This window comes from Rhodamnia argentea, chromosome 3 (genome assembly GCF_020921035.1).
Source record: "Rhodamnia argentea isolate NSW1041297 chromosome 3, ASM2092103v1, whole genome shotgun sequence".
In the NCBI taxonomy this organism is placed as follows: Eukaryota; Viridiplantae; Streptophyta; class Magnoliopsida; order Myrtales; family Myrtaceae; genus Rhodamnia; species Rhodamnia argentea.
In genome coordinates, this window is record NC_063152.1 from 10,204,207 (window position 1) to 10,231,767 (window position 27,561).

Consider the following 27,561-nt stretch of genomic DNA (forward strand, 5'->3'; position numbering starts at 1 on the left):
TCTCTCTCTCTCTCTCTCTCTCTCTCTCTCTCTGACTTTTACTCCGCCTCTTTAGAGAGTGGGAGTCAAATCCCACAACTAATACTAAATGTCCCCACCCCCACTCAATTCCCTTAACATTGGGTCACGTGCCCAATGGGTAGGATGTGACTATTGAAATGTTGACTTATTGTTATCTCCACCTATCACCAATCAGAGTCCACCGTGTGGTGGTCATACTTGGAAAATGATTGCATGACAGTTACATTATGCATCACAGTGTGACCATGTGACGCTTATCACAAAAAATTTCACAGCTTTTTTTTAATGTCATGTGCTAGCCACAAATTCTTTTGTGACGGTGGACAGTCAATCTAGCAAGGCTCATCATATTTTCAAAAGATAATTGGCTTTGGCTTTTCCTTAAAACGTATTTGGTATTTTTTTTTTAACTCAGACCTATCCATTCTCACCAAAAAAATCATAGAATAATAAATTTTATATACATAGTCTTGTTCAGATTAAAATTTTCAATCACAACTTATGAGGAGACCTGTCAAAATATATCATAAACCCATATCTAATGGACTAAATTGTTATATGGCTTCGTTATATTCAATAAATTTAATATGTGTGTTGAAAGGAGTTTACAATTTATCTAGACCCAATTCATCTTTATAACTCTTTCATTCTCACTCGATTTCACGTTCACTTAGGGTGCGTATGGTAACGCTCCAGAAAAAGTGTTTCTGTTCCCAAAGTGTTCCCTTAACACTTTGGGAACAGAAACGCGTATGGTAAAAAAGTGTTCCCAAAGTGTTCCGAGAACACTTTTCGGAAATGGGAACACTTTTGGAGCAGAAACGAGAAACAAAAAATACTTGTTTCTTTGTTCCCGGAACACTTTTTATCAAAGCTTTTGAACACATTTCATAACGCAAGAGGAACACTTTTTGCAACCCTCTGTTCCTGGACTACTCTTTCACACTTTCAAAGACGACGACTTTTTATCAAAGCTTTTGAACACATTTTTTTTTTTAGTTACCAAACGCGTTTCTGTTCCCAAAAATCGTAGCCGGGAACAGAAACAGAAAAAAATGTTTCTGTTCCAAAAGTTGTTCCGGGAACAGAAACGTTACCATACGCACCCTTATTCCACACTCTCACCTTAATTTTGGTTGGATATGTGTTACAAAATTTGCATTGTAAAAAAATTAGTCATAAACAATTTAAATGGATCTATTTGAGTAAACTGTTTATGAGCCGATCTAAATCGATCTAATTCACATGTTTAACGGGTCTATTTACGAGATTATATGCCTTATCTTTACCCCATCCTGTCAAATAATGGCGAGACCAAGCAAAAGTCTTGCTTCTCTAGAAGAAGCGGCAGTCTTTGTTCACATACTGTTTAACTGAATTATTTATTTGGAATTGGTGGTCAAAGAAGGTCCACGTTGGTCCCATAGAAAAGCTGAAATTTGCCACCTCACGATTAGAATCCTTCACAGACCGTAGCATCTGCAAAATCATATATTGGCTTTACCTTTTTTTTCCGCTTCGTGGTTTCAGTACGGTGAAAGCACTTCCAACAAGGGATGGAATCAAACACACTATCTGCACTCAGATTTCTCAGTGACATTGGGTGCTCTGGTCTTGGAATTCAGGAATTCCAGGTCGGGGGTTTGATGGAGAGAGAACCTGGATCATCCAGACCCGACCGCAAAACGACAGAGAGAAACAGGAGAAATCAAATGAAGGCCCTCTTCTCCAAGCTCCACTCCCTTGTTCCTCCACAGAGTCCTCCCAGGGTTTCTCTCTCTATCCTATATTTTTCTCATGGGTTTAACTATATTAGTAGAAAACACCAAGTATTTCCTTTTCGTCCTTGAGAATGGGATTAGCTTATGATTTTATTTTCTTCAAGGTGCTGGTTCTAATGCTGATTGGAGTTAACTATTTGAAACCTCTCGTTTTTTTGCTACTTATCTTAGCTAGAAGCATGGGAAAAAAGAAATCAAGAATACTTAAAAATGATGTAACGGCCTATCTTTTTCTTTTTCTCTCTATTCACTACTTTGCGCTTCTCTCTTTTTCTGCTCTTGTGACGGCTATTACCTTTACATTGCTAATATAAGAGGTATAGCTTTTAACCTAGGAGCAAAAAACGACAAAAGATAAAAAATCCCTTAATAAAATATTTTGACTTCACACGCTAGCAATCTCCTTCTTGAAGACAAATATATCTAATGCACCATGTAACTTTGCATCTATCCTCTTCAAAAACTAGTAATTGGAACTTGTGCCACTGCAATACTCCTCATCAATTAACATGGAGTAATGCTAATAGTAGAAGTATAGAAAGTATGGTTCTTTTCGTCTACTACCTTGATAAACATGTCACCTGGATTCTTCAAGCCATCAATCTTCTATGGCTTTAACTCGTTATCTTTCAATGCTGACCTAATGAAGTGATAACATTTCTTGATATATTTAGTCCTTGAGTGATAAGTTGCATTTTTTGCTAAATGCACTGCACTTTGACTATCACTCCACAATGTGCTCATCGGTTGCTTTCAATGTAGCTCCTCTAGGTAATCTTGTAACCACATGATTTCCTTAGAGACTTTCGTGATCGCCACATACTCTGCTTCTATCGTCGATAGAGCCACTACTTTCTGTAGTTGAGACACCCAACTCACCGTTGTCCCCGCAACTAGAAAGATATATTTAGTAGTACTCTTATCACTATCTCAATCACCCGAGTGAATCTGCATCCACATAGCCCCGCAACTCTAGCGATGTGCCTCCATAAAAAAGAGAATAATTTGATGTACCCGCTAGATATTTCAATATCCGTTTTATTGTATTCCAATGCTCTTTACCCGGGCTCTGCAAATATCAACTCACAACTCCAACCGCCCGTGCAATGTCCGGTCTCGTGCTCACCATGGCATAAATCAAACTTCCCATTGCTGATGTATATGGAACTACTGCCATCTCATCTTTCAAAGCTTGAGTACTCTAACACATATACTTGGAAAGTTTGAAGTTACTCGCTAGAGGAGTCGCAATCGGCTTTACTTTATCCATGTTAAATCTTTCCAGTACCTTGTTCATATAGTCTTTTTGTGACAACCATAATTTCCTATTTTTTTCCCCGTCCCTTATGATTTTTATGCCTAAAATCTTCTTGGCCTCTCCCAAGTCTTTCATAACAAACTGCGATGCAAACATCTTCTTTACTTTTGCGATTCTCTTCATATTAAAAATAGCCACTAGCATGTCATCAACATATAAAGAGAGATATACAATATCAACATCGCTATACTTTCAAAAATAAATACAATGATCAGCCTCACAGTATGCAAATTACACCCACTTGTTTAACAAAGACCTTTTACCAGAGGGCAACTCGATCAACTCTCAAGTTTTGTTCTCAAGTAATGAGCTCATCTCGTCTTTCATAGCACGCTCTCACCGCATGTGAGATGTATCTTTCTTTGTCTCATCATAAGTCTCCGGCTCTCCCGAATCTGTATATAAGACATGGCTCAGAATAGTATTAGCCGATGGATCAAAAATTACATTTGGCTTTCTCACATGTGTAGATCTCCTCAAAACATATACTTCAAGGTCGTTAATCTGCTCTGGATCACTGCATTCCTCTCGAACTACCTACTTATTGATAATATGTTCATCTTAAACCTCCCATTTAGGTGCAATTTGATTTGCTGGAATCATCTTCACGAGAATTGTGTCCAGCTCAACATATTCTGGTCCTACTGCCGTCTCAAACTCTGTCCGACAATCTTTGTGCATCTTTTCTTCATGGAACACCATATTCCGATTGCGAGTGACTTTATTATTCTCATAATCCCATAGCCTATCTCTATATTCATCACCGCCATATCCAATAAAGATGCACTTTCAAGACTTAGCATCAAGCTTCTTCCTGTCCTCTTTGTCAATCAAAGGACATGCAATTCAACCAAAAAATTTTAGATATAAATAATTAACCTTTTTACCCGACAACTGCTCTTGCAATATTACTCCATCATATATTTTTTTTCAACTCGGGAATATGTTTGGTCTCACGCCAAATTAGACGTCCGCCACCTAAGATGTTCACAATTATAGTTCCTTTTCCTATAATCGGACACATGTGGTCATTTCCCACAATCACTTGTCCAAAATTTGCACCGGCATAATAAACAAATATATCTCTTTGCGAGGTGCAATGAAAAAAAACACCAGAGTCAAGAAATCACTTATCCGTTGTCAAGTTAAACCCTACAGATAAACACAAGTTTTCTAGCAAAGGTTCATCGCTTACCACATTAGCTCCTTGATTCTCATCTCGTTGCTTCTTTTTGTAGGCTTCACATTGAAATCTACGATGTCCCGTCCGGTGACAAAATCATCACTCATCCTTTGCAACCTCTCTCTTCCCCCTTGATTGTGACCTACTGCGCCCGTTGAATTTTTCTCTGCTTTTACTTCTCCCATAGTTCTCTCTTGCTAGTGCCATTGAAGTTGTAGATGCCGAAAACTTATCTTCACCTGAGACTTTCCTTCGCATCTCTTCATCCATGATACTTCTCACAACATCATCCAGAGTCAAATCATCCTTCATGGTGCTGAAAATTTCCTGCACCGCAGTGTTGCAACTTTTCGGAAGAGAACATAGAAACAATAAAGCTTGTAGCTTCATATCTAGATTTATGCCTGCGGATTCCAACCGACTTGTGACCTGCGTAAAACTATTAATATGCTCTGCAATAGAATCTTTGTAAGATAATTTCATATTAACCAACTTCTTTAGCAAAAATATCTGATTTGATGTGGACGGTTTCTCATAGATATTTGTTAGAATATCCATGGCTTCTTTTGCAATCTTCGCTTTTGCAATGTGGTACCCTATCTTTTTCGTCGGCCCTAGACGAATCGCACCTAACGCCTTTCGATCAAGAATTTTCCATCTCGATTCTACTATCTGATCCACTTCCACAAGTTCGGGTTTCCAACCCTCAAGTGGTGCATAGAGATCTTTTCGATAAAGATAGTCCTCTATTTGGCGTTTCCACCATCCGAAATCCTGCACATTGAACTTATCAATTCTGATTTTATCTTCTGCCATATTGTTTGTTTTCAATCGAACGTCACCGAAAAACACTCGTTGTTCTCAATTAGTCAACCCAGGCTTTGATACCAATTGCTAGGAATCGTACACCAATTCTAGAATAATAATCCAAGCAAACAATCTACATTAGCAGAATATAACAATAAAAGAGAAGAATTAGAAGAACACACTAGAGAATTTGCTATCGAAGTTTACCCAAACTTGGGCTACATCTCCGCGCAGTCCTCGAGAAAAGTAGGAATACAATTGATGATTTTTCCACAAGATCGGGGCAAAAAAGAAATTGAGAACACTCAAGAATGCCGTCACGGCCTCTCTTTTCTTTTTTCTCTCTTTTTTCTGCTTTTGTGACGGCTACTATCTTTACATCGCTAATATAAGAGGTATAGCTTTTAACCTAGGAGCAAAAAAGGACAAAAAAAAGCCCTTAATTAATTATTTTGGCTTCACACGCCAACTGTTACTATTTGAACACAAGACTTTGGGATGTCTCCTAATTCGTGCTTGCCGAAAAAAATATAGCTTGGTGTAGATTATGAAGTGGTATGTAGTGTTGACCACAATTTTAAGAAAATTACGGGTGTTTTTTTTTTTTGGCAAAAGCGAGTCATTTCGAAATATTTTTCGAAAAATAATCATATATATCACTTACAAAATAAATAAATGAATTTTTTCATCGCCTACGAAAATAATTGGGCATAGATTGTTATTGATGATGAAAATATTTTCAGTTGACTAATTCTTCTGAACAATATATGCAATCGTTTTGCGAAAATATTTTAGAAATTGCTCATTTTTCGTGAAACGAATGCACCCTAATTGTGAGATTGGGAATCTGTGTTGACAAAAGTTTTCAAGAGGGGGACCCGCATGAGGTTGATCATTGGAATGTGATTGATGTAGTTGGGGAGGGTAATTTTAAATATTATCTTCTCAATTTCAAAGTCTCAATGTTCGTTTCAATTATATTTTTGTCAATGCATTGTGATCAAATTTAAGTCGACAATTGTCCTTGCATACTTATATTTTGGTTGTAGGAAACAACGTTGTCACTGCCCGATCAATTAGGCCAAGCGGCCAACTACATAAAGAAATTACAAATGAAGGTGGAGAAACTGAGGGAGCAGAAACAGAGGTTGTTAGAAATAGAAAAGATCAACATGAGCATGAAGAATGGACAGATGCTTGGATTCAAGTCGCCGGAGATTGGAATTCGAAAGACCGGGTCAATCCTGGAGGTTGTTCTTATTACCGGATTGGATGGCCAGTTCATGTTCAATGAGGCTGTTCGAGTGATTCACGAAGAAGGCGCCGACATCGTCAATGCCAGTTTCTCCGACGTTGGTGATGCAATTTTTCACACCGTTCATGCCAAGGTAATAATTTGTTTAAATTTTGAGCCCAAAATGATTAGGTAATTATACATTTAGAACAAAGAGATTCTAGAAAACCTAGAATTTTGCAACTCACACCTAGAGATGATATGTAAAATTAGTTTATAGAACGAGGTGAGGCATTCGATTATGATCCACTTATTTTACAAGGAGGATGCCCAACTCAAGTAGTAAAATCACGTTGATCGTGAATTATCTCACTAATGTTATTATATAGGACAGAAGTTGAAACCTAGGTAGTTGATCCGAACATGAACTTGTTTGCACTTGATGGTGTGGAAATCGATCTATGCTGCCTGTATGAGTGCAACTAATTCGCTTGTTTAAATACTCGCATGCAATTTGGGAACCAATTCGGAAAATGGGCTGGTTTAGGAATTTGTTGAAGAGGCTCTGAGAAGCACAAACTGATTGTAGAAGATTACCCTTGTCATTGCAAAGTAACTTCATCAGCTGTGACAGTATTAACATTAAGACATAAGAGCCAACCATGTCAATTCACGCACCAAGAACGTACTGACAAAAGCTTAAGCTTCAATGACTTTGAACTTAAAATGTGAATTCCAGGCCAACATTTGCAGGAAATATTTACATTTCCTTCCTTATGAGAGAGTGCACTGTAGGTTGGCTGGTTTTTCCCAGTATTCTTTCCAAGTTGAGTATACTGTAGGTTGAAGATGGCGATTCTTCAGATGAGAGGGTGTCTGAAAGGCTGCAGAAGATTGTCAACGATGCCTATGGAGTTTCAGCCTGACATGGTACCGTGTTATTACAGTCGTCTTGTCCTCTCTCACTCTCTCTGAGCAATTTCCTCACTTCTTAGTATCTGTAACTAACTACTCAGTGAAATCTTTCATTTGCTTACGTAGTTCATTGGCTAAATGCAACCAGCAACCTTCGCTAAATACTTTTCCTTCTGCTCTTTTTGTTGTTCTTTAAAAGTGTTCGTTCTTGGACTTGAATCCTCTTGTTGGATCACCTTCCACCGGCACTCTCACGATATCCACGGGCGTACACAGTGTTATGACATGTCATCGTAATTATCTATGAAGACATTTTAAGAAGTCATGAAATTATTTTATGGCGTTTAGGGCGATTCACCGTCAAGTGCAAAAGAGTAGTAAAAAAATGAGATGGTATGGCACACTTGTGTATCTTAGAAATTTTCCACCTTCTGCTTGGATTTGGAGTTTCGCTGGATCTTGGTCTTGCGGTCATATCTAAAATTATGAAATGAAGAACCTCACAATGTTGAACAAGCATTGCTCTTATGGCAAAGCAAGGGATCAAATACAAATGAACTAGGAAATAAAAAATAAATCGGCCTTGATTTACATGGCTCAATCAGTGTGATCTATTCCATAGGAAGAACAACACAGGATTCTACCGTTGATGAAGCAATACAAAGAAGATTAGCCACTAAAACACTCTTAGTATCTCCCAACCTTTCAATTACACACATAATTTGTCACAACTCCTCTAGTCCCACATTGCCTAGGAGGAGGTCTTGGGAAGCCTTTATAAGGCTTGGGTGCCCTTAGACTTGCAAGACGCGTTTTCCGGGCGTTGTATGATCGACGCTCGGAGGAACAAAACCGTGAGGACTGTGTGTCCAAAGCGGACAATATCTTGTAGAGTGGCGCAGCGGAAGCGCGTGGGACCCAAGGCCCTAGAGGGCACGGCGTAGAGGGCACAGCGGGGACGCTGTGCCTTTGAGGGGGGGAGTTTGTCACAACTCCTCTAGTCCCACATTGCTTAGGAGGAGGTCTTGGGAAGCCTTTATAAGGCTTGGGTGCCCTTAGACTTGCAAGACGCATTTTCCGGGCGTTGTATGGGCGACGCTCGGAGGAACAAAACCGTGAGGACTGTATGTCCAAAGCGGATAATATCTTGCAGAGTGGCGCAGATGAAGCGCGTGGGGCCCAAGGCCGTTACATTATTACGCAGTGCTTAGCTCTAATTTATTGAGAAAAATCAACTCAATCTCGCGGAGGAATACACAAAAACCCTACCAAAGACAGGCTTCATTGAATGTTGAAACGACTTCGGGCCGCCAATACTTAGACGAAGGGTGACTAATCGGATGGAAAGTGAGAAAGAGACTGAACTACAAGTAAGCCAACGAAGAATATAAAGGCAATCCTCGTATGAACTTGGCATTTCAAATTGCCAAATGAAATGGGACTCAACTCTTCAAAAAAGAGAAAGAGAAAAGAAAGAGCATATAAATATTATTAGGATTAAAATAACAAAAAAATCTTGTACTGCATGAACATATTTACTTCAAATCATTTTTTTTTACTCATAAAAACCCTTAAAATGGTACCATCATCCCAATTTTATCATTCCTTACGGTTCAGTCCGATTTTGCCGATAAATGTCCTACACGGCAGCTGGCGAGGTTGACGGTGTTTGCGTCTCACACCTATGTGGCATCTTTTATTATTATTGAAATTTAAAAATAAATTAACAGATGGAAAAGTAAACGATGGTTTCAGAAAAAGAATAAAAAGTAAACAAGAGTTGTAATCAACAAGACAACTAAGAGAGTAAAAATAACAAAAAAAGATTGAGAAAGCAAATTCTCATCCTCAGGTCATCGCCCCTATTGAAGAAACGTCCATATGCCGTGGCCATTGAACATCTCGCCGCCATTGAGGAGTCGTCCGCGTGCGCCATTGTTGCGACCATTTCCACCTCGAATTTCATGGTCCAAATCGAGGTCGAGTGACCTCAGGTCTGGACCAAATCAGGTCCCAGGGCCGCCCCATGGGAGAATTCGCGAGCTCTATGTTTAGAGCTCGCATGCAGCCATCGCGAGCTCGATATCAAGCTTGCATCACCGGCCGTCAATTTCCATGGCAATGAGTACAAACTCAATGGGGGGCGGGGAGGGGCCTTTCGACTCCTCGGCCACGGAGGTTGCGCTGGCCAAGGCCCCAAATAGTGATACCAATTTAGGGAGTTTCGTAGGTAAAAAATAGTCTGATGGCGAATGTTTCTAAATGGCGTAAGTTTGAAAATTTTTTGCAATATTAATCCAGACTGTTAAGTCTGTAATATTAAGGAAAAATGACATTTGCTTCACTTTCTTATCATTTGTTCAATTTGAGAAAAGAAAGTTTGATTTTTAGTAATGGGAATTTAACAAAACGTAAGATATGACAATTGATAGAAGCAGGCTTACCTATAGAGGTACCATTGAATTAAAAAAAATTAAAACATTTACCTCTGGAGCTCCTGCTCTCGGCCCTTGCTTTGAAGAACTGTGTATCGCTTGATATTAGCGCGCGATAGCTCTAGGGTTGGTGGGTGGTGACTGCCCGTGAGAAAAATTGTCCAAAAAATCCCAAATCTACTACTGTGCGATGGCTTTGGAGAGTTGTGTATTTCTTTCTTTGTTCCTTTTGGTACAAAGGGCCCATGGGGCCGGCAGTCACTAGTTGAGAGAGCCAACGACCACTGCTGGCCCCTAGGCAAGGGCCGCGAAGCCCTCCCTGAGGCCGCAACAAGGGCGGCATGGCATCGGTTGGTCTCGCTTTGGACGACGAGGGCTTGGGCAAGGGCCGCCACTCCATGCCAAATCTGGCAAACCCTCAACGCCCCTCTACATATTGGTGATGACAAGCTGCTCTACGACGGTTTGGTTTCTCGCTTCGACTTCGACCCATGCGGTTGCAGTAGCTGCAACTCAAAGCAAACAAAGGAGCCCACAAGCGCAAGGCAGTCGCCAAATCTAGGGAAGCTAGGGCTTGGTGTCCCTCGTTGGCGTCAACAAGGGGTCAGAGGCAGTCGTCGAGCCTCAGCTAGTGCCAACAGCCCATTGTACTAAAAAGGAAAGAAAAGTGAAAGACAAAAAATTATTAAAATTTTTTCATGTCAGCGTCGATCGTGTCACGTAAAAAAGCCAGCATCTACGTCAGCGATTTTGGAAAAAAATTAGCTAGGTGGACTCAATTGATTAAAGGTGAAAATATTTATGACCGAATTAGCAAAATTAAAAAGTTTAAACTCAATTGGCAAAAGTGCAATAACTTTAGGACTTTTTGAACAATTTTTTCGTGCTCCTTATGAGAGGGGGAATGAGAGAGGTTGGGGGCTTGAAATGGTTGGCAAAAATCTAATATAAAAAATTTATGCATGATAGCCATATTGTTACGACCCGACATACAAATTACAATGAAGTAAAAAGAAAAAGCAAGAAAAAAAAATCGAGACACAAGCTTTATCCCAATTGACCCTTAAACTAGGGTTACATCCAGCAAAGAATTTTACTATAATTAGCATCTCTCTCCTCTATATATAGCTATAACTATTCATGGGTTCAAGCCTAAACTGTTAATAAAAAATTGATCCAAAAGAGCATGACCCCCGTACTTTTCTGTCAAAGAGAATTATGAATCATACCTCATCATTAGCCATTTTTCAAAGGAGATCCATGTAAAAATTGGGAAAATACGAATCTAATCGACTTGCTTCCACTGTTTTGAAGTCCACATAACGTCATTAAAAATAATATTTCCAGGGAAAGCCCCGACTTCCTTCCTTCAAAGCCTAAATCACGGTGTTGTCTCAAGCTGGATACACTATATTAGGACATGCATGACAATAATTCTAGAATAGAATTTCTGCTTTAGAAATGCTTCTGGAGAAGAAGTCCGTTTAATTACGTAGCTTTATTTTTCTACTTCTGGAACATTTGTTTGCTTCAGAATTAGTTTTGGAGACAGTTTAAAAAGTGAAAAAAAAATTTACTTCTCTCCAGAATGAAAAAAATCAACTTATGTTCAGAAGCAGAAATAGAAAAAATTAATTTATGATCAAAAGTTCATTTCTAGAGCAGAAATATTGCCATGTAAAGAAGTTGGCACAACTTCGAGCAATGAATGGTTCACTCTTTCTTGGTACTCGGGCTATTTGAAAGCAACTAGAAGTTGCCTTTTTCTCTAAGCTAAGCTGTAAAGAAGTTGGAACAAATATGGAACGGATTCCATTCCTGGTTCTTTCTCCATGTTTTCGGTTCGGGAAATCGAAGATGACTGGTTCCATCACAGAAAGTTAATTAATTCTTCCACTACAAAGAAGTTTGATGATGCCCAAGGACAATCATCCGGGGCAATGATTAAAGTTTCTCACTATTTCCTGAAAAAGCCAAATTCAAATCATTATGATGAGAACGAAGAGACGTGACTCGTTCGTCTCTCGCCACAACCGCAAATTGAGCATACTTCACTACATCAGACGAGAACTATGTTCCCTAACTTTTGACTCTCTTGGTGCTTCTGGGGATGATGCCAATGAGATAAGGACTTCTCCTGTCCTTTCTTTCTTACTTTTGTGAGAAAAGTGACTTTCAACGAAATTGCCTCGAAAAGACGATTCCTCTCTTTTTCGAGATGGACAAAATTAAATTTGATTCTTATCGTGTTGGTAGCCCACATTCTCATCTTCATATAAACCACAAACTAATTTAGTTTTCTATGTAATTGAAGTTTGCTTCCGGCACTGAATGCACAAATTAATATTACCACTTGAATTTAAACCTTTAGCAAAAAAATAACGAAAAATTACCATAAAAATCCTAAACATATTGCAATTATATAAATTCAATCCTAAATCTTTTTCTTTCTTTTTTTATCAATTCAATTCTAAACCATTTGTATTTGTGTCAATTCAATCCATTTAGTTAGCCGATGCTGACTTGGATAAATTTTAATAATATCTCAATATTTTTAAAATTTTTGAATTATTTTTTTACTTGTTTAACAATTATTTTCCTACTTGTTTTGCTATCTTTTTGGTTAACCGCAGCTAGAGAGGACTCGCAGCCCTCGTCGACCACTGCATGAGAGTCACGAGCCTTAACTTGCAACTGGTCCAAGTGGCCGAAGGCTTTCTATGGGCCCTAACCAAAAACAGAAAAGAAAAGAAAAGAAAAGAAAATCGTAAAAACAAAAAAATAACTAAAAATTTGAAAAATATTATACATTATCAAAAGTTGTCCAAGTTAGCGTCGGCTGGCCAAATGGACTAAATTGCCACAAATGCGAAAGATTTAGAACTAAATTGACCAAAAAAAAAAAAGATTTAGAATTGAATTACAATATGTTTAAGATTTTTTTAATAATTTTTCTGGAAAATAGCCCATTGAGCAATCCTTCAAGCTATCCAACTTTGTCTCTCCTCCTAAACCATCTCTTATCACCGAATGTATTAGTTTTTTTTTTTCCTTCTAAATTCGCTAAATCTGCTTGGAATTTTCATCTGATTTTGAAACGAATTTAAATTGACACAGATTCCCTAAACATAATTATGCCCTAAAACCTTAGAAAAGGTATAGTCGATGTTCTAGAGATTTGAAACTGGTGAATCACGCCTATTGTGCAGGTCAACGATTACATGTGAATGATCTTGGAGAAAGTAAGGCGCTTGAGGCTTTTTGCTTTGCATGCTTGTTATTCCAACCTAGGGTTTATCCGTTGCTCTTTAGGGTCCAGTCCTGCACTGCAACGCAGAAAGTGGTAGAAGGAGACATCATCCAGAACCCGTCACCAATTACTCGTCATCAGGAGACAATTTGCTCAGGATTAAGTTACCTGATTAACAGGCTCATCAATAGCTTAAATAATTTATTATTATTTTGCAAAAATGAAGTTTCATACCTTCAAGAAAAGCCTACCCTAATTTGGAAAAAGAATTGAGCATCTCAAACCATGCTTCTACTTTCTTGTAAGGCTAAGAGTAGCCATTATTTTCATGACATTCTCCTCCGTATCTAAAGCAGGAGAATAGCCCTAGTTGGCCCATCACCACTGAATCGGGTTATCCTTCTAGCGTGGTGAAGATGGATTTCCCAGGGTTTAGCTTATGAAGAGTTATCGGACGTGAAATATTTGACCTGTATGACTTGACACCACAAGGAGTTTGGCCGCGTCATAAAATGTTGAAAGCAGGCATACCGGATCTATTGGTTATCGGGTTGAGTAGTTGCCAGTTTCCTTCCAGGTTTCCATCGAAATCGATTCTCCATTTTTTGAAACCTGAAATTTACAATGCATTTCAACCAAAAAAAAAAAAAAATACCGTGCATGTATTAGAACATGAGACTTGCCCTATCATAGGTTTCAAGGTCTCCTCAGATTCCATATGTACTTTTAATTGAACGATTGCAGTGAACTATCGCATCTAATGACTATCATTTGTTACTAGACGCACAAAGAATATGAAACTTTAACAAAATGAAAGTGTTCAGTCATGGATATCGACAGAAATGGAAGCTTAGACTAACGGGGATTATATTACATACTCATCATTGGATGCCGTGGAATATTGCATGACCGCACGAAGATATAAAACAAGAAAAATGCAAAAACTTGTGCCAGGCTCTAGGTTCCTCCTCTTAAGACCTAGAACCTACCCGTCAGAATCAGTTTCTCAATATTTGAAACCTGAAACCTACCATGTTTATATCTATTCGATTTTTTAATTTTCGATTCTACCCTGAAATTATGATATCCCCTATTTGGTTAGACAATCCTTGCCTTACACCCCCGCCCAACCTAGACTCCCTGGGAAAGGAAACCACTGCCCTGAAAGAATTATGGCCTTAAGGAAACTTGAGCCTCGGACTCTAAAGAGCAACTCCTATCACCGACAAAAGGGGATTTAACAAATGGTAGGCGGCAAAGGTTTCTTCATCCTTTTTTTTGCTCCCTTGACAAGCTACAAGGCGAATAAACCGAACAAAGTGAGAACATTCGTCTTCGCATTAAGGCTTGAAAGCATGCTCGATTGCCCTTCTTCCATGTACGATTTACTAAATCATGCATGATTATTTTTCACAATTATAATAGATCTAATACTTTTTTGATAATTTTCCTTAAAAAATAACACATTGAGCAATCCTTTAGGCTATCCATCTTTTTCTCTCCCAAACCCTCTATTATCCCTGAATGTATCCTTTTTTTTTAAACTAAATTTACTAGATTTGCTTGAAATTTTCTTCTAGTTGTGAAAACGAATTTAAATTGACACGGATTCCCAAAACATAATTATATCCTAGAAATTTTGCAAAAGATATAGCCCACGTTCTAGAGACTTGAAACTTGTGAATCACGCCAATAGTGCATGTCAATGATTACATGCGAATGCTCTTGGAGAAAGTAAAGCGCTTGAGGATTTTCTTTGCAGAGGAGGAAGCAAACAAAGGACTAGTTATTGCCTTGCATGATTATTATTCCAACCTAGGGTTTGTCCGTTGCTTTTTAGGGTCCAGTCGTGCACTTCAACGCAGAAAGTGGTGGCAGGAGACGTCATCCATAGTACGTCACCAATTATTCGTCATTAGTAGACAGTTTGCTCAGGGTGCAATTACTTTGATTAACAGGCTCATCAATAGCTTAAACAATTTACTATTATTTGCACAAAGGGGTTCCATGCCTTAAACACGGGCCTACCCTAATTTCGAAAAAGAAATGAGCATCTGAACTGAGATTGTCTGACTCAAAAAAAAAAAAAAAAAAAAAAAAAGGAAAACTGAGATTGTGAATAGATGTATCGCAAATCGATTCCGAACGATGACACGGATAATAGAAGAAAATTAGACAACGCACGGTTTATTCAGGTTCACTCCGGAATAGAACTACGTCCCGCAAAGAGATTTCACTATGATTTAGATTTACAACTGTACAACTCATTACAATAATAAGCCCAAAAACGAGTAAATATATATGCCCTAAACGAGCTCAAAACCTAAATTTATCTTAAACCCCTTTAATCCATCAACAAATTGGCCAACTTAAACAAAACCTTAAAACCGTTGTTATTTCGGGGGCGCTGCCCCCGCCTACTCACCAGGGAGCCGAACCCCCGCCCGCCGACAGGGCCGAGGGACACTCTTATCGGGGGCACTGCCCCTAGAGCCCCGCATTCCATGTACATGGGTCACATGTCATCGAGTCATACTTCAGTTTTCCTAAGCTCACGTGGGCTTATTTGATGTGAGAAACAAGGGTTCTCGAACTATTTGCCAACTCCAATAGATTGCCTATCTATTTTCTTAAGAGGCTAAGATTAGTTATTATTTTCATGACATTCTCCTATTTGTCTGAAGCAAAGGACGGAGAGTAGTCCTAGCTGGCCATCACCACTAACTCGGGTTGTTCCCTTTGGCGTGGCTAAGAATCCAAGATGGATTTCCCAGGCGACAAATGTCTCGAATGATTGTTTAGCTTATAAAGGGTTATGGGACGTGAAATATTTGTTTAGCTTATAAAGGATTATGGGACGTGAAATATTTGGCCCTTATGATCTGACACCACGAGGACTTTAGTCGTGTCATAAAATGTTGAAAGTGGGCATACCGAACTCATTGGCTAGACAATTCTTGCATTTACACACCCCCTTGCCTGACCTAGACTCCTCGGTAAAGGAAAGCACTGCCCTGGAAGAATTATGATCGAAAAGGAAACTCAAGCCTCGGAGTCTAAAGAGCAACCCGTATCACCTGATGAGAGGGGCCTCAATAAAGGGAGCTACTAGCCCGACAAGATTGTCAATTATTTCTGACTACATGATTTCAAAATCAGCGAGTGCTTTATGCAAAACACGTGATGATGGTGTATGGATCTACGATTGAGAATGTACCGCCCCCAACAGTTAGTGGTATCCACAGGCCGGTTTGGGCCCGGAACCAGCCCGTTGACAAACAAGAACCGGCCCGTTGACGGGGCCCATCGGTTCCGAATTGGAACCAGCCCGGCTTATACGGGCCGGTTACGATTCCTAAAAATTTGAAACCAGCTCATAGCCATTAGGCCTAGCTCAACGGAAAAAAAAAATAATGAAATTCGAGAAAGAGCCGTTCGGCTCTTTCCCAACCGTTGCAAACAACGGCTCCCCCCACCCCTTTATTTTTTTTCTTTTTTTCTTAATTTATTAAAACTATCCTAAATCTTTATAAATTACCCTTTCCATCTTTCATTTTTTCTTATAATTTTTCTCAATTCGCTCAAATCTCTCAATTCTTTCAATCCCGGCTCAATTTTCTCAATTTTCTGAATTCTTTTTCCCCTCAATTCTCTCAAAAAATGGCAAGTGAAAGCAAAGATGGCGACATGGGAAAGAGCTCGATTCGGATGAGAAAATCCGATTATCCTCATAAATATGATTCTCATGATTTTGCATATTGGGCAGACGAGGATGATAATATCAACGTTATTCTCAATGTTGAGCACGTCTCAATATAAGAAAGTCTTATGCTTTTGGTGGACAATTTTTTCACATTAGATGTACTAGCCATGTTTTAAATTTACGTGTACAAAATGGTTTATGAATTCTTGATGTATGTTTTCATAAAAATTGAATTGTTCTCTTTATTATGTACGTTGATTTCGAATAATTTTTCTCAAATTAGATTTTTTAAACGTTTTTAACGATGCAACTTATACTTTATCCTTTCCTTACCAAAAAAAAAAAAAAAAATAGAATCCTTACAAAAAAAAATTATACTTTATCCGGTGTTTATTATCCTATTACACATTTATTTTTATTAGAGTTTGTTAATATTGCTGATGTTTTTAAAGAATATGAAAAAGATAATCAATTAGCTCAAACTATTATAGCAATATGAACAAAATGGCTGCATTATTATACCGTCATTCTGCTTATTTATTTGGTTACTTTTGTTTTCGATTCACGTATTAAATTAGATGGTTTAGGTTATTATTTGAATATGTGTTATGAATGTTTACATTTGAATGTAGCGATAAATGTTAGAGCTATACAAACAACGGTTAAAAACGCAATAGTAGAATTGTATAATGAATTTTTGTAGTAGATATAATCTAGTAGATGATAGTGAATCTTCCCAACATAGTGATGTACAAAGTGAGGACCTAGGTAGAATTAGTAGATGGTACAAAATAATGATGAGTAGGTAAAAAGGACAAAAAGGAGCAACATATAATATTTCTAAAATAGAGACCTATTAACCATTTTTTTTAAGTTTGGTGATTCCGAAAGCAACAGAGATTTCAAAATTCTAGAGTAGTGGAAGAGGCATTGAACCCAATTCTCAATTCTCGCTCTCATCGCAAGACAGGTTTTAGCAACCCATTGTTCAATAGTTACGGTTAAACAAGTATTTAGCATTGGAGGCAACATTTTGGACGATCGATGTTCAAGATTACATCCGAATTTGGTGGAGGCTCAAGCTTGTATCGATAATTGGACAAAGGCTAAACATTGACAACAAGAGATGGATCGCAATGATGAAGCCGATTTCTTCGATGATGATGGAAATACCACCGCTACGGATACCGGAACGGTTAGTGACGATTGACGATGAGATAAGTTTGGATTATAAAAGGTAAAAGAACTACATAAGCTTTAATTCTTCTATCCCCAAAAAGATATGTGGGCGCTTAATGATAATTCATTAAGTTCAACCCCTTCCCCCTTCCTTTTTTTCTCCCAAATTTGATTACAATTTATATTTGATAATTTATTATTTGATAATTTCATTATTTTTTATTTCATAATTCATTATTTAAAAATTAAATTTAAAAATCAAAATCGAAATCGGCGGTTCCATTTCTGGTTTTGAATCGGAGTCGGCCCAAAATTGCCGATTCAAAATCGGAACCGGAATCGTCCCTTAAGGTTCCGGTTCACAGGTGGCCACGAACTGGAACTGCCGGTTTATGAACCGGAATCAGCCGGTTCCAAACCGTGGCCACCACTACCGACAGTATTGTCATAAAAGCATTTTCCTTAAATAAATGGTGGGCCACAAAGGTTTCTTCATCTTTTTTGACTCCCTTGACAAGCTACAAGGCGAATAAAACTGATAAAGTGAGAACATTGCTCTTCGCATTGGGCTCCGATTCGATATCGAAGAAGTATCCTTAAGACAGTGTTGAAGTCGTCTAGGAACCACAGTGAAGTTATTCTTGTCTTTCCATGCTCTTATTTATAGCTCCATTTGGAAAACATGAGCTTCTATGGGTGCTTCAGCTGAACTAAATCAATTGAAACTCCAACCAGCTGAAAAAGAAATCACAATAAAGCATAAATTCATTTTCTATATGGAGCTACGTAAGGCCCGCAACTCGAATTTAGTTTAGTATATATTTGTTTTGAGGAAGTGTCTCTAAGGCCATTAGTTAGCATGAGAAGGCGGTTCAGGCAACTTTGAAAAGACTTTGTTCCATACTTATACAGTTTCTCTAATCATATACTTCTAATTTGTATGATCAAATCCTTCTACTTTCACAAATTTCTTAATTAAGTCCATTTGACTCCGACCAAATTCAGCTGACATAACCGGTAGACGATTTCAAAGTATGATGTAAATAAAATATATAAAACCGCACCTGGACGTATGTGAAAAAATTTAGCTAATGAAAACATAATTGGAGTATGATGTGCATAAGATTTAACCAATCTAGACGAAATTTTATCCATCTCATACTATGACGCAATCCGACAGCCATATAAGTTTGATTTAGTAGGAAAGAGACTTGATTAAAAAATATGAGAAAGTAGAAAGACTTGATTTGACAAGTTAAAAGTATAAGAATCTAAGGAGAAATAAGCAGGAAGCAAAGTAACAAAACATAAAATATTTCTCTTAATATTTTTGCATTGTCAAAGAAATTCGAAGGGATAATGACACAATTAATCTTTGAATTTTGGCTCAATATGCAATGTGATCCTTAAACTTTTAATTTGTTCAATGTGATCCCTCAACTTTTAGTATATGTACAATTTTTTTTTCTGACCTTATATGTACAATTTGGTATCTAGACTTTATGAAAATATTCAATATTGTCTATTCATCAATTCAAGTTCGGGGACAATGATGAAAAGTTTTGTATAGTTTAGGGACTAAATTGAACATGTACCAAAAATTCATGAATCATACTAAATAAATTAAAAGTTCATGGATGATATTGGATATTGGCTTAGTTCACGGACCATATTCAACAAATTTAAAGTTCATTAACCACATTACATATTGAGTCATAGTCCAAATACCCCTTGTGTCATTTACTCAACTTTAAATGGTAACACATAAGCAGTGCCAACAGCGGAATGACAAGTCTTCAGGATTATAATTGTGAGATGCCTAGCATTTTTTCTGGCCCTAATGTGGCAAAAACGTAGGGGAAGTTTCAAATGACGCCATTGAAATCGTGAGGGATGAATTGGTATGTTAAAACTTTTCCCCAGATAGACGTATAGTGCTTTAGCCTTTTCCCTTTAGCCTGTACTCACTTTCGAAGACTACTTCACCTTTGCAGGCGTCTTGAGGCTACACTCCCCCTTATCGCTTTGGTGCATTTGGAATTTTAATCTGAAATGTTTTCAACAAGACTATAACACATAATCGCAAGATGAGGAGCAAGCTCCCTTGCATCTGAGCCAACACATTGTTGATAGAAGTGCTAAACTTTTGATCGCATAACTTATGCCCGATCGAATATTACTTGGCTTGATTGTTTACACTTGATAGCAAATAACACATTTCATCTGTTTTCCTGCCAAATTTGCATGAAAGAAGTCATGCAACAAAAAATGCATGACTATTTGAGTGTTGTGAAAGTTTAAAGATTTCGAATTAAAAAAATGCAAATTATATAAGCTAAAAGATTTAGATAATAAATGAGTGGAGAGAGAGGGAGAGATTCAAGAAGTCTTCACCATGACCCTCTATAAAGTAAAAACCTTTAGCTAGGTTATGAGTTGCCGTCTACCTGAAGCCATTTGGGCTTTTGCCCTTATCTTGAAACTTACTAAATTGTTGTTATTCTTAACTCAAACCTATCCATGGTCACTAAAAACATTTCAGAGTCCTACCTATTGCAATACCAGCTAATATCCTAAAAAATCCTCAATTTTATATCTAATCAAAATTTTATTCGCAACTTTTTTTAATCTTAAAAAAAAGTCCTCAACTTTCATTATAGTCTCGAATATACCCACGTGTTGAAAAATCATCACTAATTTTTTTCAAAATGATCAACATCAAGGCCAGTCAGACGTTCATTTATTAAAACTTGCGTTTTCGTTAGCACTTTCACCTTCATATGAAACAAGAGGCTCACTATTAGAACATGCGTTTTCATCAAGACATTTACCTTCATATGAAACGGCAATACTCTCCCGATATGTATAATTCTAAAGAAATTAGTGACGACTTTTAGACTTGTGCGTAGATTTGGAACTAGAGTAACAACTGAGCATTTTATTTTAGACGAAAATAAGTTTAATTCGGAATTAAAATTGGACCTAAAGTCGAGGATTTTCAAGGAATTAGGCTTATTACATCCATAGTCTTACTCTAACGAACTTTTCCAACCACAACATATGAGATTACATGTCTTATCTTTGACCCCACCTAGTCAACTAATCGCGAGGCCAAGCAAAACAATATAGTTCTGTAGAAGAAGCGGCTGTTCTTGTTCAGTCACTGTTTAATGGTCAAAGAAGGTCCACGTTGGTCCCATAGAAAAGGCTAAATTTGCATCTGAATAATCATATTTTTACCTTTACCTTTTCCGCGCTTTGTGGTTTCCGTACGGCGAAAGTAAAATTCCAACAGGGAATGGAATCAAACACATCATGTGCCCTCAGATTTCTCAGTAACATCTGCTGCTCTGATCTTGGTATACAAAAATTCAAGGTCGAGGGTTTGATGGAGAGAAAGCCTTGTTCATCCAGACCCGACCGCAAAACGACAGAGAGAAACAGGAGAAATCAAATGAAGGGCCTCCTCTCCAGGCTCCACTCGCTTGTTCCTCAACAGAGCTCCAGGGTCTCTCTCTCTCTCTCTCTCTCTCTCTCTCTCTCTCTCTCTCTCCCCCCGCTGTATTCTTTTCATGGTTCTCATCTATCAAGGTATAGTTGGTTCCTGTAGCCAGATTTTGTCATTGTTCATCTTTTTAACGTACGAAACACCGTGTATTTACTTTGCTTTCTTATGCTGATTGGTGCTTATTCTTTGGAACCTCTCATCTTTCTGCTCCTTATTTTAGCTAGAAGCATGGAAAAGGTCATCCTTTCATTCCAAGGTTTTCAGTTTCCCAGATGGTATTTTCAATCATCTATACATGACATTTTTTGCCCTCTTCAGTGGAAAATCAATATGAAGAAACTAAATTCCCTTAAACACAAGGAGCTCTTCTAGGGTTTTGTCTGTCTCTCCTTTGGTCAACTACTACTTAAACACAAGAATGTGGTGATGCCCCCTCATTCGATCTTGCCGGAAAATGTCTACCCGCATGTAGATTCTAAAGTGGTAGACATAATTAATCACAACTTCAAGAAAATTAAGTAGGAGATTCGGGTTCCGTGTTGATGGAAGTTTTTAAGAGAGGATTCAATATGAGGTTCACCATTGGAATGTGATTGTTTTTGTTAGTGAGGGCGAATTTAGAGGGAATCTTCTCAAGTTCATATCAAATTTAAGTTAGCAATTGTCCTTGCTTACTAATGTTCTGGTGTTAGGAATCGAAATTAACATTGCCCGACCAATTATGCGAGGCGGCCAATTACATAAAGAACTTACAAGTGAAGGTGGAGAAAATGAGGGAGCATAAAGAGGGGTTATTAGAAATAGAAAAGATCAACACAACCATGAACAATGGACTAATGATCGGATTCAAGTCCCCGGAGATCAGAATATGGAAAAACGGGTCAATCTTGGAGGTTGTTCTTGTTACTGGATTGGATGGCCAATTCATCTTCAATAAGTCTGTTCGAGTGATTCATGAAGAAGGAGCTGATATCGTCAATGCCAGTTTCTCTGATGTTGGTGATGCAATGCTTCACACCATTCATGCCAAGGTAAGTATTTGTTTATATTTCTAGCCCAAAATGGTTAGAAATTATACATCTCAACTGAAAAACATAGAATTATGTAAATCATATGCTAGAGGTGATTTATCTAATTTGAAAGGTATAAAGTTCTCTTAGGTGTTCGATTATGATCCCATTGATTTCATATGACGAAGTAGCCCCACTCACTCAACAAGTAAAATCACGTTAATCATGAAATAACTCACTAGTCTTGTGAACTATAGGACGAGATTCAAAGGTTACATAGGTGAACCGAACATGAACTTGTTTGCACTTGATGGTGGCGGAATCGATGTTGTTGACGCCTAAATTTTGACTAATCTATTTTTTGCATAAAAATTAGAACTAATTTTAGTTCTAAATAAAAAATCATCTCACATATTTATTTTTAGCGTACATTGCATTGGCATATAATTGGGCAAGCAGAACACTTAATTTTGCGGGATGGAAAAATACACCGAGAAGATTTGAAACTTCGGGGACTGTATTGCAAATACTTAAAACTTCAGGGACTGTATTGCAAATACTTGAAACTTCAGGGACTACATTGCAAATACCAAAAGAAGATGGAGAAAGGAAGATAGTGAAGAGAAGATAAAGAAGAGAAGATAATGAAAGGAAGATGGTGAAGGGAAGATGAAGAAGAGAAGATGAATATGAAGAAGGGAAGATGAAAATGGAAGGTGAAGAAATGAAGATGAAGAAGAGAAGATGAAAATGGAAGGTGAAGAAGTGAAGATGAAGAATGAAGGATGGAGAACTTTGCCTATAAAAGAGGGGGAAGTGGAAGAGAATTGAGAGAGAGAGTAGAAGAGAATTGAGAGAGTTTTTTTAGGAAGAGTGGAAGAGAAAAAAGAGAATTGAGAGAGTTTTAGAGTGAAAGAGAATTGAGAGAGTTTTAGAGTGGAAGAGAATTGAGAGAATTTGTGAGAGAAATTCTTTAGAGAGGAAAAATAGAGTTCTTGAGAAAAGTTGGAAGAGAAAATTTGAGAGTGAAGAAAAGAGTTTTAGTCGAGCATCATCTTTGACGAGTCCCGACACGTACTTCGCCTCTCGCCATCCAACAACGCCGCTGCTTGCCTTTTTCGACGATAGCCACGTTCTTCCAACTCCGAGATCTTGAAGGAAGCCATAACGTGTACGTGAGTAAGATTTTGTGTAATAGAAGGTAACTCTTTCCATCTCGATCTACAAAAATGTAATCGTTTGGTGTGAACATTTGTTTGTTTATTTTAGACATGTTACGTGTCTCAAAATTTAGCATCATTACATGTTAATTTATTTTTATAAATACTCGTGATTGGCTGCGTTTTCTTTCTTTCTAAATCACCCATGGTGTATATCGTACAAAGTTCAATGTTTTACATCCCCATAAAAAAGAAGAAAAAACCAAAAAAATTGCATCTTTGAATTTCAAGTAAAATCCATCAAAATTGCCAAATCAAATATTTTTTCATGAAAATGGTACCGAAAGGGCGTTAGAGTAATCTAGCGTAACCAAATCCCCGAATTCAAAATCTCTGGTTCGCGGAAATAAGATAGTTTTCTCCCGCTATTTTATTTAGGTTTCTAATCAACCTACCGAAAATGATTAGTGGCGACTCCAAATTCAAAATATATTGCATGTTAATCATTTGAACCTTAAGTTGCGATTTGGTATGGACTTGGGAGAGTCCGAGTTAGGTTAGTTAATTAATTAACCTGATAATCCATTAGCCCGAAAATTAACTTGTTTATTTTTTAGGTCGTGATGACTTAGCGACTCACTGGGGACTAAAGAGGACTTAGGCCAGAATAATTTCATGAAAAATAAAATCACTTGATCCGGCAATCTTTTTTGAATTTTAATCCTTAGGTGTTAAATGGTTTTGCGGGAAAGGGAGTTATAAGGGGAGGAGTCTGTGGCTAATCTTTGTTTTGCAGGCTTGGTGATGAGAATTTTAATTTTTGAACTATCGGAGTGCTGATTGCTTTTAAAATGTCGTGCATGCCTCTATATAATTGCACTACACCACCTTGACTTGTGACCGAACCCGGGTCACCCGATAGTTTCAGGATGGTATTTATGTGGTTCTTTAACCTTGGCGGTAAGGCTTCGCTAAAGGTTATCCCGCTTGGATCCCGAATTCTTCAAAAAAATGGCTCGAGAGTTATTCTCATGCACGTAAGGCTATGATGCATGAGAGTTGCTCTTGTCGACCGAACCAAGCCGAGATGATTGGACCCGACTAGTCGTGACTATGTATGCGAGGCAGCAACTAGTCATGATGAACGTACGCGAGGCTGCGACATGTCGTTCTGTCTTTCATTTCATTTTGCTAAAAGAACTAAAATCTGAATCCACACTTCATGTGCATGTCTTTGTGATTGACATTTTCTTCCTACGAGCGGTAATTTCTTGTCTCTTATGCCTTGTTATCTCATTTTTATTCTGGGCTGGTCCATGGTTTAGGTTGATTTAATTGGCACGTGATCTATATACGAATGGGTCGCAACGATATCCGTTTCGTGCCTACTCCGAAGCTAGAGCTCAAGAAGCTATGGGGTAAGTTGAAGTCGGATGGCCAGCAGTACGTGCTCAAGCGTATCGGGTTCATGTTGCCAATTCTTGAGATTGATGTTCAAAGCGGGATCATGCAAGCACTTGCTCATTTTTGGTGCCCCGAGACGACCACGTTTGTGTTCGGAGGTAAGTTTGAGCTCACACCTACTCTGGAAGAATACAGTATTGCCATTGGAAAATCAATTGAGTTGGATGTGGTTGAACCACCTATTCGGGTAGATCCGGTGGTAGTGCTTGCTGAATTTTTGGGTTCGACTAAAAAGAAATTGAAAAAGTGCTGAAGGGTAACTGCCGGGCATGCCCTTTATCTTTCCTCATTGAATGTTTTGAAAATAACTCCGACCTCATGAGATCTAAGATTTTTATCTTAACCTTTTTCGGACTTATCATTTTTCCATTCCGTCAGAACGCTATAGATCCCGTGATAGCATGGACGGTAAAACAAGTTTGTGGTGGGGTCAATTTCGTAAACACCATCCTTGCTGAAACTTTCATTTCACTAACATGTTTCGCTCATTCCAAAAAAGAAAACGAGAAAGAAAAAGATAAGATTTTTCGAGCCCCAATTGAGCTTTTACAAATCTGGTTTTTCTCACACCTTTCTCAATTCGGGGAAAACATGACTGTATTTGAAATGGGTATGACTAACAACCCTATTTTAAGATTTAAACAAATACAGGATCGAACTAAGAACTTGCACTATACGCAGTGGGTCCATTTATTCGAGAATCCAAATCCTAAGATTTTCCTTTGGCAAGCTGTATGGTTTCGAGTGGTAGAAGCTCGATTGTGCCATGGCGACCGTAAACCCGTGCCTTTGATGGGCATTTATGGAGCAACCAGCTATCGGCCTCTTCGGGTTACACGACAATTTCGGGTCTCGCAAGATATCCCGCCTTCACTTGGGCCCAACGAATTCCAAGTTCAATTTGAGAAGGACGAGAACTACGGAGCAGAACCGAGACGTCATTCGAGGCTTGGCAGAGTGTTCTAATCGAAGCCGATTTGGCCCATAGAGGAGCTCACCGGAAAAATGAGGAGTCACTTTGCCACAACTCAGTATATTCGGTTTCATGCCATCCCCGCTGAGATACTCCCGAAGATCCCGATCGTGACAATGCAGCATACCCGTCAAGCTCAACTCAAAGCCAGCGAAGAGAAGGCGATGAAGGCCCAAGAAAAGGCAGATGCTTTGGCAAAGGAGAATGCACGATTGCGGCGCGCCTTGAAGGCCCATTCGTCTATAGATCACGTGGCCTCTAAAAAAAGAAAAACCGTTTGATTTCTTGGTTTGCTTAAATTGAGTCATGTATTTACTTTCATAGGTTGATTGTTTAGGAATCTCATCGTCCTATTTCCAATTTCACACTTTGCTTATGTAGTTTTTACAATTTCATCGGTTGTCCTCAATTCTGATTTGGCTTGTTCCTGTTGTACGATTTTTACTAAATTCTATGATCGAGTTTTGAGTAAGTGCCAAACACGAAAGTTGTAGACCAATGTTTCAACTAATGTCTTACAAAATTTCAGAATTAAATTCATAATTTAAGATGGCCCTTCGTTTTTTCAACAACATGCGGTTATAACAGTTTTCTGAACGTGATTTTTTGGAAAGACACATTAAACTGCTTTGATCCGTGCATTTCTAGTCCGATTGGCCAACATAAAAGTTGTTCATCATCTTCTCAACTATGAGCTCGTAAAATTTGGACATGTTTTGATCAACGTGCAAATTGATACGGATTTTTTCGTAAAAGCGGACAAACTGAAAATTACATGTTTCAATCCTTTGGTTATAATCACTTTGTTCGTTTGAGTCTAGAGGGATGCCATGGACCGGCTCGATATTCTCGCTCTCTGTACTCATTTTGCGTTTGTTACTACGTACAGGTAATTTATCACGGATCCTCCACATATTACTCGATCGGTCGCGAGGAAGATGGCCGACATCAACGCCACCGTCGGTGCTGCCCTAGACGAGAAACTTGGCTCCTTGACCGAGCGCTTCGAAGGGATGATGTCCCGAAAGATGGAAGAAATGATGGCTGCCTTCACCGCCAAATTTCAATCATCCGCCGCCAGCCCGCCGCTTCTCGCTCTAGTTCCCCCTACGGACAACTTCGGTCACGGTGCCGGAGAAGTTCAAGATGCCCGACTTCAAGAAGTATGATGGGACTTCCAACCCGGTTCAGCATGTCCGAAGCTGTCACAAATGTCAGATTCATGGTAACAAGATTAATGTCCCTCCAAACGAGTTGCATCGGTTATCCGAACCATGGCCGTTTTCTATGTGGGGCATTGATGTTATCGGCCCTATCAACCCTAAAGCATCCAATGGCCATCGATTCATCTTGGTGGCGATTGACTATTTCTCCAAATGGATCGAAGCCGCATCCTATTTAGCGGTCACGGCACGAAATATCGTGAATTTTATCCGCCGGGATATCATTGCTCGATACGGTTCACCTGAAGCTATAATCACCGACAATGGCTCGAACTTAAACAACAAGCTAATGGACGAATTGTTCAAGATCAAGCATCCGAACTCTTCCCTATATCGTCCTCGAGATGAATGGAGCAAGAGAAGCCGCCAATAAGAACATCAAGAAAATCTTAGCGAA

General features: G+C 38.5%; 1 protein-coding gene across 6 annotated transcripts in view; it reads left to right on the plus strand.

Moving 5' to 3' along the window:
- The first annotated feature begins 1,499 nt into the window (after window positions 1–1,499).
- Window positions 1,500–27,561, plus strand: part of LOC115750403 (transcription factor bHLH162-like) — a 36,840-nt gene continuing 10,778 nt past the window's right edge. The window contains exons 1-3 of one of the 6 annotated variants that reach the window (XM_030687723.2): window positions 1,500–1,790; window positions 6,160–6,498; window positions 7,084–7,619. In XM_030687723.2, coding sequence (XP_030543583.1) covers window positions 1,578–1,790; window positions 6,160–6,498; window positions 7,084–7,191 — 660 coding nt within the window. In that variant the 5' untranslated portion in view covers window positions 1,500–1,577 and the 3' untranslated portion in view covers window positions 7,192–7,619. Of the gene's footprint in view, window positions 1,791–6,159; window positions 6,499–7,083; window positions 7,620–21,095; window positions 21,335–22,026; window positions 22,366–27,561 lie in introns of those variants that run through there. The other 5 variants (XM_048276510.1, XM_030687725.2, XM_030687727.2 and 2 more) reach the window with 5 other exon arrangements.